The sequence below is a fragment of the Hylobates moloch genome, unplaced genomic scaffold, assembly GCF_009828535.3.
Source record: "Hylobates moloch isolate HMO894 unplaced genomic scaffold, HMol_V3 SCAFFOLD_19, whole genome shotgun sequence".
Classification (NCBI taxonomy): Eukaryota; Metazoa; Chordata; class Mammalia; order Primates; family Hylobatidae; genus Hylobates; species Hylobates moloch.
Genome location: NW_026652294.1, coordinates 64,378,944 through 64,392,719, shown reverse-complemented (window position 1 = coordinate 64,392,719; position 13,776 = coordinate 64,378,944). Strand labels below are relative to the sequence as shown.

The 13,776-nt window shown below is 39.1% G+C and overlaps 2 protein-coding genes across 9 annotated transcripts in view; one reads left to right on the top strand and one right to left on the bottom strand.

The window, feature by feature from the left end:
• NFIB (nuclear factor I B) overlaps window positions 1–13,776 on the bottom strand; it is a 241,099-nt gene that overhangs the window by 117,938 nt on the left and 109,385 nt on the right. The window lies entirely within an intron of this gene.
• On the top strand, window positions 12,376–13,285 carry LOC116459361 (large ribosomal subunit protein eL8-like). The gene has a single exon (XM_032753931.2). It carries the CDS (start codon window positions 12,425–12,427, stop codon window positions 13,283–13,285), a length of 861 nt encoding a protein of 286 aa, XP_032609822.2. The 5' UTR covers window positions 12,376–12,424.

Below are 13,776 nucleotides of genomic sequence, written 5' to 3'. Positions count from 1 at the left end.
TTCCTTGTCCACTCTTGGTACCTCCAAAAGATGGAAAAGGGGAAGGAGGGATCATCCAATTCTTTGTCAGAGTTAATTGCCATAGGAATAATTTGAGCCGGTCACCTGTGTTTTTGGTCTTAAAGATTGCTTCTAATTAGACAAGATCAAATTCTTCTTGATACTTAAAGCATGTTAAAATTCTAAAATTAACTAACAAGATTGTTCATGGATATTTTTCAAAACCACATAACAGCAAGGCAGTGACAGAAATGTATAAACTAAATTTTCAGATAGGATTTAAAAAATTAGTAACTCTACACCAGTAAGAAAAACTGGTGTGATAAAGCTTTGGATGATATTATGCAAACTTAATTCCCCTGCCCCAAACAATTGCTTTGAATCTTACCTAAATCTCATCCCTCCACCCACCCCCAAAATTAGAATTGCCCTGTAAGAGTAACTTGTCCTCAGATCCATCCTGAACTCTGTTCCTGCAAACCACCCTTCCCAGTTCCGTTAACTATTAACTTCAGGCTAGGTCCAACCCACAGGAGGCAATGGTAGGAATTTGGGAATTTGGAGGGTGGGAAGAAAGGAGAAGGGGAGGTATTCCTTCCCTCCTCTGCTTTGACATTTGTCTCCCAACAGTGGTGAGTTTTCCTTTTGTGATTCTTGCTTCCACTGAACAAGTTCCTCCCTCTGTGGTGCCCTCCCTTCAGGCAGCTCCAGCTCAATTTGTGTAGTAGATTCCTACTGATGCTAATGACTGGGTGACCTCACTGCCCATTAAGCTTTTCACCTATTCTAACATCACTGTAAATGGCCTTGCCCATGAAATTCCAGCTATTGGACTATCTGGTAGTTTATTTTACTCTAATCTGACAGAGACATTTGTTTTTTGAATTTGGCATATCTATCACTCTAAAATACATGTCAGGTAATAGAGTTAAACAGTATTAGACAAATATAATAACTTTTTAAAAAATCAATAGAATTCAAGTATTTGTTAAAAAAAGATGAGAAAGTACTGCCACCATTCAGTACTAAGTACAAAATTCTATATCACAAGTTTTTTGTAATGCATATTGATACATAAAAATAATCAAGTTTTTAAAAAAGGTAACTAGATTCTCAGTGCCATGTTCTAAATATATCTCTTCCAGGAGGTTTTCTGATAATCCTACCCATCCATCCAAGTTTACTTCTTCTTTTTATCACCTCCTAGTCTCTCTATCCAATTTTTAACAAGTTTTTTCTTGTGCATGTGTTTTTCCTTCACACATGACTGTACGCTCCTTGACTGGAACAATTATAAGTTTGATTGTTTTTGTAAAACATTATACATTTACTTATATTTCATGCCACTAACAACTTTGAAATGCTTATCAATTGTCAGAATAACTAACAGTCTCATGGGGATAATCAAAAGGTTTTCTTAAATATGCACCAGTATACATCAACATAAGAATAATACCTAACAGGAAAGAGAAATGATTTCAACATTACTCTGTTTCCTTTAGGAAATGGTTCATAAGTCCCCACTTGACATCAGGCATTTTACATAAGAAAAATTAGAAAATAAGAAAAGACGAAAGTATTTTTTCCATCAGAATAGTAACACTCTATGGTGTTTTGCTAAAACACTCTATGAACAGGAGAAAACAAAAATATTTATGTTCATATGCACAGGGATATATATGAACTCACAGTACCAAAACTTTAGAATCACAAATGCAAACAGTACCAACATACTTAGTGTTTTAAATTGTGCTAGATAACAGCCTGGCTAGAGGGAAGTGACATAACGGAAAAACATACAGCATCAATTCACATGTTGCCAACTTTTTTTGGATAGAACTAACAGGATGACACTGGCGTTGGATGTGCACACTTAGCTGCCAGCATTGCACTCTATGCAATGTCCCTCTACATCCTCTCTCTCAATCATTTTGAATCCCCACCCCCAAGATTTATTTTATGTCTCTTTTTAAAACATTATTTTCCTAGTTGGTGACAGTTACCACCAACCATCATACAGAGATCATTTCAACTGAAAATACATGTTTATTATTTTTTAAGCCTGTGCCTGAAATGTATTTTAGTCAATCTATGCCACATAAAGCAAATTTCTAACGCACATTTATAAATTTAATTCAATAAATATTGACTGAAAAAAGAAAATGGGTTGGAGTCTAAATAGACATAAAGTGGCCATGAAGTAAGTCTAGCAATAACTTCCACTTTTCATGTTTTCTCACCACCCTTTACTTTCCCCAATAAGAAAATTATAGTGTAACAGGTAAGCTAAGAGACAATCTCCATAAATATGACAGCAGGCATACTGCACAGACACTAAAAACCATAGGAATAATGCTGAGACCACAAGACAGAAAAAGCCCTTGACTTTTTCTGGTAATGGGGGGTAGAATGGGTGGGACAGGGAGCCTGAAGCCAGATAGGAAAATGAATCCACCTTTTAACCAAGTTTTTTATTACACACATACTCTTTGAAACTTAAACTTTCATTGTAAGTTACAGTCAAGAAAGAAAAAAGACAATGAGAAGAAAAAAAAATTATCCCAGTTCTTCCAAAGTACTGTATATGTATATGCCATGATTTAAGAATTATGCCATAGGAATAGGTAATTCAATTAAAGCCAAGATAAAACAAATGAGATATATTATACTAAGCAGATAGCAAATTATGATATAATTTGGCTGAGAAATAAGTTGAAACAGGCCCTATCCTAGAAATGGGATGACAGAGCAAAGAACTAAGCTCCACCTTCAATGTATTTGAAGGTCTGTTCGGAGCCAATTTACACAAAATATCCACTTACCAACAACGCAGAAAGATAGAACAAAATAACGCTGAGATAATTTATTGGGAAATTATTTTTTAATATTGGAGGTGCACTCTACCACCTCAATCCAGCACACATTCTCTCTCTCTCTCTCTCTCTCTCTCCCCCTCCCTCTTTCACAGAAGAGAAAGAGATCCCGTAAGCTTCTCCACAACGTTCTATACCTGACCTGGAAGGAAATCCTATTCTTCTAGGCTTGCTTAAGCCAATAAGGGCCCCAGAGAATGCTAACTGGGGTGGTTATCTGCCCAAGAATTGAACTGAAATTTACTTCATAGGACCAATCAACTGGCAAAAGAAGTTAAAAAAAAAAAAAAAAACTTTTGGTAGAACTGACCTACACAGAATTTAAACTGCCAGAGATGGCAAGGTTTGATGTTAGAGCTTCCATCATCCATCTGCAAAGCTCTGTCACTGCCTAATAAATGCACAATGCTTCTCTCTCCTGTGATGCTTTTAGGAAATAACCCTTGTCATTTTCCACCTTATTGACAAATATTCTATTTTTTAGAAAACTCCATATCTAAGGAATACTTTAATGAAATAAAGATGGGTTAAAACATCAAGCTAATTTTGTAAGCACATGAAACAGAGAAATAATCTCAAAGAAAATGATAAATTCTAATTTTTATTTGAAAGTATAAAGCACATATGAGACGACTTTTATTGTGTAGCCGCTTCATTCGTATTTATTTAGGTTTCTTTATTCACTGTCAATATAAATGACTGCAGTGAAGCCAGGATTGCAGACCAAATTTGAATTTGGAAGTTTGGTTACCGCAATCTGGATCCCAAAGCCAAAGCTTCCTCCTCACATTAGACTCCCATTCAAAGCTATCACTGTGTTTTCAAAGTGACAACACTGTTCAACTTTCTTTTCACAGAGCAGGAATCTTTTATGGCATTAAGGGTATGTATGTCACACCATGAAAAACACAATGACATTGCAAACATAGAGAAAGGAATCTAGTAAGGGCATGGGGAAGAAAAAGGGAATGGGGAATTTAAAAAAATGTTTTTTAAACTTTTTTTGCAAAAGAAAATGCATAATAATAAAATAATAACTGAAAGTTCCCTATTAATATCATCCAGCAATTATTAAAAATAGAATAAATTAGCTGATATGATCCAATCACCTGGTAGGGAACAGGATGTGTCTCCTTAGTCCATTCGCAGTGCTAATGGTGCTCCTAAATGATGGATTTTTTTTCCTATGTTCACGCTGGTTGGACTTAATTTTCCCCTCACCTGTTTACCTGGATTAGTTTTCAGCTTAACATTCATTAAGCATCAAGACATAACAAGAGGTGCAGTGATGATGAGATAAAAGTCTCAAGGTCATTACTCTTCCCATGAGGCACTCAGGGAGGATCTATAAGTGAAAGATAACTTCACTTACTTGGGTTAAAGTGAAGAAATATGAACCCACTCTAGAACTTTGAAAATCAAAGAGAGCTTTAAAAAGCCATGTGTTTATGTTTTGCCTAATTTTTCATTTTTTCTCATTAGAAGACAAGGTCTGATTAAATGTGGGTTATTTCTGATATTTCAGCTTCTAGTTTGTGGAAGGGGATTCCTGTTTAAGGGAGGGAATGCTGCCACCCCCTACTCTCCCCAGCAGCAGCACACTGGACACCTGAGAAGCCAAAAGCCCTACACCAAAATATACCACCTTTAATCACAAGTCAAACAATAGTAATTAGGAGCATCAAGTTAATTGTGTCTACTCCCCACAGAATGTGTCCTCCAAGGCTCCTGGAAATCAGGTTGAAAGATTAGTAGTAATTGTACTCCCAATTCTCTAATTCTAACTTAAAAAAAAAACAAAAACAGAGCCTAAGTTCATCACTCCTACTCTCAGAACTATGGAGTCTACAAGTAAAACCTTAAAAAGAAAAATCAGACTACTTAATTAAGTATTTTGTTAGGCCGTTTATGTAATCAGAGTAACTTTGATCTTTGGCTTCTTAATCTGTTCAAAATTTGTTGTCAAATCTTATGGAATTCCTTTAAATCCAGAATTATAAATTTTATTTTCCATTAGTCTTTTATTAATAATTAAGACAATTTGGCAGTTTGAATCCAATCAATCAAGAATGTGTAAAATCCATTTCATATATATTGGTACAATTAGATACTGACAATAAGGCTCTTTCTTACCTTCCATTTGTACTAAATATGATAAAGATAGCAAGAATACCTTAGCTATTTTCAAGCCATTTTCATCTACATTGCTTTGCAATCCCAAAATAGGTTTTGCTTTATTCTGATCCTTTACAGTTACCAGAAAGGAATGCAGAGCTTGATAACTTGCAGAGTAATAGAAAACCCTTGATTTTTCATTGCATTTCCCCTTCTGACTTTCTTATGATCTGAGAGACAACACTTAACCTTTCTCTGTCTCACTCTCCTGTCTCAAACAAGCTATAATAAAACTTTATTCCAGTCCACTGGGGTATTAGAACGATGAATCTGATAGGATGTCCCTAACACACTTTGATCTCTATAGGGAAAGTTGCTATAAAAATAAAGACACTGTTGTTATTCTTCTAATTGAGTTATTTGCAAATGGATCTTCTTGATGGAGCCCAGCCCTCAGATATAGAAAAGAAAATTCCGTCAGTCCTCTAGGGTATAATTGCCTTGTGGCAATTATACCCATAACCACATTTCCTTATTACTGTTATAAAAGACTGCGGAGTTCAAGGGGAGGCAAAAAGGGAGCTTAAGAAAAAATATGCTGTTTCTTTTCGACAGAAGATGCTGAAGTTGCAGATTTGGAAGTCAAGGCTATAGGTAAACTTTGACAGAACATGTGTTCCAAATTAGTGTGGCGTTTGTTAGTTGTGTCAGAAAGTCAGAGGTGTCCCTGAGGCTGCAGCTTTTTAGCAAATTTTGGAAATAACTTAGGAAAAAAAAGGTAAATTACAAAGTTAATCTGGTCCTCACTCTACAAATGCTACAAAACAATGACAAAAAGGTTCATGGCTACACCATTCTCACCAAGAAAGACAGCCTATCTCAAGGTACAAAAGGCACGAAAGAAAATTAAACTGAGCTTAGGAAGAAAGTGCTATGGACAATTTTACATGAAAAGCCAAAAGGGAATGTTGGGGCTACGGTGAACTTTCCTGGAGTCTACAGACAGAATACACATTGCCCCCTATATTAATTACCAACAGCCATGAGAATTAGTAGGCGGCTCAGGTTTAGGCACTTTAAGAATTCCATATTCCAGCCGGGCGCGGTGGCTCACGCTTGTAATCCCAGCACTTTGGGAGGCGGAGGCGGGCGGATCACGAGGTCAGGAGATCGAGACCATGGTGAAACCCCGTCTCTACTAAAAATACAAAAAAATAGCCGGGCGTGGTGGCGGGCGCCTGTAGTCCCAGCTACTCGGAGAGGCTGAGGCAGGGGAATGGCGTGAACCCGGGAGGCAGAGTTTGCAGTGAGCCGAGATTGCGCCACTGCACTCCAGCCTGGGTGACAGAGCGAGACTCAGTCTCAAAAAAAAAAAAAAAAAGAAAAAAAGAATTCCATATTCCTCAAATGGAATTTTTTCAAAGTAAATAATAAAAGCTTTGCTTTATGAAGTATTAGAGACCTGGGGTTTCCCTTCCATAATAGACATCACTAGGCCCCATCACACTGCACATCTCCAAGGAGCATGATTCACAGTGTGGCTACGGGGAGGGAGCCTTCTAAAGTCATTTAGGATGTTCACTATGGCATTCTACGTGTCATTAAAAAAGCCTCATAAATCATCCTAAAATTTAGAGTTTAAACCTGGAACAATTATTTGGATAAAGTTTCTTATATTAACAGGTTTTTAAAAGTTTGATCTTCAGAAAAGTGTTTGGTGTCAGTGGAGATGTGCATACAGTCTAGATTCCAATTAAACACAGAGCTCCAAAAAGAACAATTAAAGGAGAAGTAGAACAGCTTGCTGTATCATGACAATAAATGCTACTTGCCTTATTGTCATTTCACAATCAGTGACACATTCAGTCCACAAATTCTAGTGAGCATCAGATTCACTTGAGATGCTTGTTAGAAATTCAGATTCCTCGACCTCACCCGCAATGACTGGGACTCGTACAGCAATGCTGGGGCCAAGAAAGCGCTCTCAACAAGCACCCCAGGTAACTCCCGTACGTTGTTCTCAGCCAGTGTACAAGGGACTTGGCTGCTGATGCTTGCTCACAGACACCAAACTGGAAAGCAAAAGGCAGTATGCGACTATAGAGTCCTGAAAACACAAACAAACAAAAATGCAGTCCTTAAGCCAAAACCAATCTCCACTTTTCTCCCTCTCCCTGCCATGTGATGCACCAGCTTTGGCCAAAAATCACATGTGTACAGTGAATCCTAAAAAGCAACGAAATCCAAATCCACATTGAACCATTCTGAACTCTATCACACTTCACAGAGCTTTAAATAGAATTCTACTCAAAACATCACACCCTGACTGGCCAAGGGATTCTTTGGGTTCTGTTGCTTTATCCAAGTGATCCAAAGTGACCCAGGTTCCATTCTGCATGTTCGCATCTACAGCTTTCTCCAAGTCGAACACAGAAGGATTAAAAAGAAAACACAAATATTGGCATAGGTGACTTGAGGTTACTTGACCTTTCTGAAGGAAGATTTTTTGGCAATTGTGCTCTGGCAGCTCCCTGGAAGGCAAGGCCAGGACACAAAGAGGAAGACAGGAAGCCGGGAGCTGGCCATGTGTCCTTGGCAGGCAGTAGTGCGGCAGGGTGAACCACCTCGTCCCTGCCAAACCAGAAACAGTGGGGAAAGCCCAGCTAATTGGCAAGTCACAGCCGGCTACAGTGTACATCCTCGGCTTTAAATGCCTGATAAAGTTAAATGGCCTGCCAGACCCTAATCTACTTAAACAGGATCCTCCTTTACTTTCAAAAACTTAACTCACCCATTTGTGTTTCCTTAAGGAAGTGGTAAGGCAGCATCTTAGAATATAAGGGCTGGAAAACTTAAAACAGCAAAAAAAGTAAAGATGTGTTGGAGTCTCATTATGCTTATGACCATTTTACTTTGTGAAAGGGCCATGTATGCTTGTGCTTTTGGTTTTAGCTAATAAGACTTCCACTTGCTCATTTATTTTTATTTAAAAGAAACTCTCAACATTGCAGACTGATTATGACTTCAGTTCATTTGGAGGATCCAGGCTTTTTTTTTTTTTTAATTTCACAAAACTCCTGAAGATATCCAAGGAGACTGCAGAGTTGCACCCGGTTTCCAGTCAGCTATTGTTTTTACTTACACATTAGCTGGCTCAATCATATTTGCTAAGGTATTCCTGTATGTACTAGCATAAAATCACCACTTTCTGAGCCTTTTACGGCTAAAATGGGGAATCACACAGGGAGAACGGGAGCAGAGGGGATTGTCCAAATAAACTGCTCCTCACTGCTGCTGCTAACAGAGTGAATCCAGGGACCTGGAGCCTGGAGCATAATTTTGCCCCTAGGTCTGAAGGCTTGGTAAGAGCAATTTAAAGGGGTGTGTTCAGTAGTTGGGAATATTTCCTTCTATTTTCTGTGAAACTGTTCATGCCTTCTTCAAAACTCAAACCAGAATTTCAAATTAGCTTCTCCTCCTTAAAATATAGTAGTCAATGATGAAATTTGATGAATAAAATGCAAATTTCTTCTCAGAACTGGTAGAAGAGAAAGATTACAATAAACATAATCCACTGTTTTCATCAGAAGTTTCTTAAAGTCTACAGAGTATTCATCCTTTAAGCAACCCAGGACCCCAGAATCTGTTTCAGTGAAGTTAGACCAAGGAATAAAACACAATACCAAAACTCACATACTCTCTGATCACGATCTGAGATAAGAAGATAATAATCCTCATGCCCAACACTAGCTCCCAGGATCAGTAAGCCTAAGTGTGTGTTTCAGCTCCAAAATTACTATCTTTTTAAGACACAACTTGACTTTCCCAGACTCTACTTAGTTGACTTTTCACACTAAGTATTCCTAGCTTTTGGAAATTCTCCTTCCCTTTTCCTTTAGGGAACCACTCCTTTCTAGGTCCAATCCTCTATTTCTGAGGGCTTCTTTCCTGTCTTGATGGCTATCTCCTTCTCTTCTGTTGGTCCTGTAAATGTTGGTGATCCCAAAGATGATCCATCCAACTTGGCCATCTTCTTGTCTTTGTACATTCCCCCTCAGCAAACTCAGCCAGGTCCACGTTTACAAATACTACCCATTTTTTGAGAACTCCATATCTCCATATCTAGCCCTAACCTCTTCTTTAACTGCAAAACTCCTCCTGATATTGCTAGCCCACAACCTTTGTACACTCTCACCTCCCTCCAACCAATCCATATCTCAATTAATGGCATTCACAGCCATTCAGTTTCCCAAGCTGAAAATGCTCATTCCAGAAACCCCACCTCCCTAAAGCCTCACACTCAGTTGTCAGCCCAGACTCTATCTTCCTTTCAAGCCTATTTCCCCATCTCCATCCCAACTGGTGCTAAGTCCCTTACTGAGCTTCACATTTTTACCTCACAATAGCCTCAGCCTCCTCAGGCCATTATGATTCACTCTTCACACTATAACCAGACTCCATCCTCTGCACAGCCACCAGGAATCACAACACTTCACTCCTTAAAACACCTTGGTGGCTTCCAATTGCTAGCTAGAATAATCTACAACCTCCTTAGTACAGCATTCAAGGTGCTCCATAATCTGGCCCTAGCCTAGCCTCACACTCACAGAAACCATCACCTTTTACCCTCCCCCTCACACCGACACCCAACTTCCTAGAATATGCCGTGCAACTGCAGGTCTGTGCCTTCGCTCATATGGCTTCTATGCCTGGAATATCCCTTATCTGACGCAAGACAAACTCCTAATTCATCTTTAAAAGCTCTTGAATTTCATCTGTTACATCCTTCCTGAACCTTATTGCCCCATCTAATGAGACCTCCCTCTGGGGCCCACATGGCTTTGCTCACACTTCAGTGCAGGGCCCGACCAGTGCATTATGGTTGGTTGTTTATACATTACTTCTCTCCAAGATTGTGACCTCCTGTATCCCAACTTACCCTGAATAATTTTGGGAATCTATTTGAATGGCATACAAATTTATCTTGGATGTACTATCCATGAAGAAACTGAGACAAAGAGCATTAATTCCCAAAAGAAAGACAAAGTAATCTTAAAAGAAAAAAAGTCATAATGAGCTATCAATTTATACAGGTAATTAACATTCAATATTCTGATTGTGACATATACAGATGATATTTACCCATTTGTTTATTTTTTTGAAAAGGACTGAACACCTACGGTGGTCCATGTATCATCCTTGGAACTCAGTCTACAACAGTCAATAAAAGATGATTTGTTCTTGTCTTCATGCAGCTCATGGTTTCATTTGTACAATGTTGACTTTTATTCACTTGCTAGCAGGTAAAATGTGCTCTCTATACAATTTACATATAAGCAGAATCTGTAATCATTACATTGTGAAAATAAAATTGACACTTTTCACACACACACACAAACACACACACACACACAAAGATTTAGCAGTGGGACAAACTTTTTCATTTAATTTTTGTTTATAGCAACTAAAACATGAGAGACTAGAAGCCACAGACTGCAAAAGCATTGTTTAGCTGTGATAAGCAGAATGTGTAAAGGTGGTATGATGACAAAACAGCTATTGCAGCATGAAATAATGAGACTATAAAATAATGAGACCACAGTTTTAAAATTCTCTGACCTCTATTATCTTTCAGAATAGGTGAAAGGGGTCTATTGACTAGTTTGGGAGCTGAAGAGTCAAATACTATTTTAGAATGAAAATTACTTTGTGGTCACATCCCATTATAGAATATTTATGGAGCCAGACTACACGAAAGTCTCAAAAGGAGTACTGAGAGAAAACATCGTAAGAATTGGTTTTCTGCTACTCAAATCCATCCTCAAGAAAAAACAAAAGCTAATTTAAAAAAATCATAACCAAGGCAAAGTTTCTAAATGGAATGACATAAAAATATCGGTTGCACATTTTTTGTCTTTTAGAAAAACGGCCTGTATGTATAGCATTTTATATGGTTTTCTCCAACGTATCTGAGAAATGTGTAAGCAAATCTATGCAAAGAGATATCATGGATTGTGATGTCATATTTCTTATGAAAAAAATCACCTTTACAATGTCAATTAATACCAAATTTAGCTTTAAAACTCCATGACCTCTACCATTTTTTAGGTTAGCTGAAAACGATCTATTGACTAGCTTTGTGAGCTGAACAGTTGAATGCTACTTACATAGAAAATTATTTCTTTCACTCCATAAGAATAATTATCATGGTGATCACACAAGTATTATAATTATATCTGTAAGAACTGTTATTGGGAATTTATCTCTGAAACAGTCTCATGCATTGCAGGGGACATTTATCTTTTTTAATGATCATCAACACGAGTGTCTTTTTGTAGCTATATAAGTGATTTTTACCTCTTTCTATTAATATCCTCTTGCATACTTTAGAAGCCAAAGGAGACAGCCCTCACATTTTTTTTTTCCTAAAGCAATTGTTTCAGTTAAGCCAGGCCCATGGCATCTTTTGGGACAGAAAGCTACCCTTTCCATTCACGGCAACATAACATTCACAATGTGCTTTCCTAAATGGATGGAAAACCCCTCAAAAAAGCCCCTCAAATCTGTGTTTCATAAACTGTACTTTTAGCAATAAAGTTTATTACAGACCTAAAGTATCTGCATAAACCCGGTTAATTGAAAAGTGGGTGGAGAAGGCTGCCAAATTAAATGTTTACATTAGCACAGCTGTATTGTAAAAACATTCTGCCCCCTGTGCTTTGTAATTATAAGATATTTCTGGACTGTGTATCTCTACAAAGTTTATCTCCACTGCCAAGAGTGTCTTGGCACGGAGCGACTGCAGTTTTTGGCAGCCAGGAGCTCTCCGCGCGGGCAGGATCTAAAATGGCTGCCAAGCGGCCTCCTGAAATGTCGCCGGCCTGGGCCCGCCTCACCAAGGGCAAAGGCCAACCCTGCTACCAAGGCAGGGTCTAAAGTCTGTCTCACAGGAAGCCAAAATGTGTATTTCCCTCATAAACAAGACTTGGTACCACAACTTTTGTGTTGTAGTAGTTAAAGCTGTTTGAAAAACTAACTACAAAGGAACATTGGAATACTACCAATTAGAAAATGGTGACAAGGGGTCTTTTATGAAATTCTGCTGACCTCAACATTTCAATCACACATAATGCCTGCAATATTTTCTGCTGATTAAAGAAACTCATTTAATTTGTGGGGAAAAAAAAGGTTAAAAAAAAAACCCAACAAATTCTGACCATATTAAAACATACTATAGAGAAGCATGAGCAAAGCCAACACTTTCCCATTTGCAATGACATGATTTTGACATAAACTTATAATCTCTATCAAAGCATATGTGTATGAAAAATGAAAACAAAAAAATTAATTTGTTTTCTTCTCATCCTTTAACAGGGTATGTTTCTCTTACAACATTAAAATAACATTAACAAAAGAAAACCTTTTCATACCTTTCTATGGCACAGGCCTCAAAATTTGAGGAATTAGCTCTCTTTTCCCACCGTCCATCGCCCAAGATGTGGAAAGGAAAGAAGGCCAAGGGGAAGAAGTTGGCTCCGGCCCCTGCTGTCTTGAAGAAGCAGGAGGCCAAGAAAGTGGTGAACCCCCTGTTTGAGAAAAGGCCTAAGAATTTTGGCATTAGACAGGACATCCAGCCCAAAAGAGACCTCGCCCACTTTGTGAAATGGCCCCGCTATAGCAGGTTGCAGCGGCAGACAGTCATCCTCTATAAGCGACTGAAAATGCCTCCTGCGATTAACCAGTTCACCCATGACCTGGACCGCCAAACAGCTACTCAGCTGCTTAAGCTGGCCCACAAGTACAGACCAGAGACAAAGCAAGAGAAGAAGCAGAAGCTGTTGGCCCGGGTGCAGAAGAAAGCACTGGCAAAGGGGACCTCCCCACTAAGAAGAACACCTGTCCTTCAAGCAGGAGTTAACACCATCACCACCTTGGTAGAGAATAAGAAAGCTCAGTTGGTGGTGACTGCACACGACATGGATCCCATCGAGCTAGCTGTCTTCCTGCCTGCCCTGTGTCGTAAAATGGGGGTCCCTTACTGCATTATCAAGGGGAAGACAAGACTGGGACATCTAGTCCACAGGAAGACCTGCACCACTGCTGCCTTCATACAGGTTAACTCAGAAGACAAAGGGGCTTTGGCTAAGCTGGTGGAAGCTATCAAAACCAATTACAACGACAGAGCCAATGAGATCCGTCATCACTGGGGAGGCAATGTCCTGGGTCCCAAGCCTGTGGCTTGCATTGCCAAGCTCAAAAAGGCAAAAGCTAAAGAACTTGCCACCAAACTGGGTTAAATGTACACTGTTGAGTTTTCTGTACATAAAAATAATACAAATTTTCCTTCAAAAAACATCTGAGGAATTAACTATGTCTGTAGCATAAAACTGAAAAAAATTGAGATCAGATACATAGTCTCTGTGAGTTCCAAGGGCTGACCAAAGGAACAAAAATTGGAAGGAAGGGCGGGGAGGGGAGGGGAGGGGGAAAAAGAAGGGAGGAAGGAACGGGGAAGGAAGCGGGCAGAGGGAGGGAAGGAGGGAGGGAGGGAAAGAAGGAGGGAGGGAGGGAAGGAGGGAGGGAGGGAAGGAAGGAAGGAAGGAAGTTAGGGAGGGAGGGAGTGGAGTAAATGAAGGGAGGAAAAGGAGGAAATGAAAGGAAGGGAAGGTAAGGAAGGGAGGGAGGAAGGGAGGGAGGAAAGGAGGGAGAGGAGGGAGGAAAGGAGGGAGAGGAGGGAGGACGGGAGGGAGGAAATGATGGAGACACTGCATGGAACTAAAAATACATA

Excerpts from the sequence above, each read along its gene's own strand:
- LOC116459361 (XM_032753931.2), top strand. The coding sequence starts at position 12,425 with ATGGCACAGGCCTCAAAATTTGAGGAATTAGCTCTCTTTTCCCACCGT.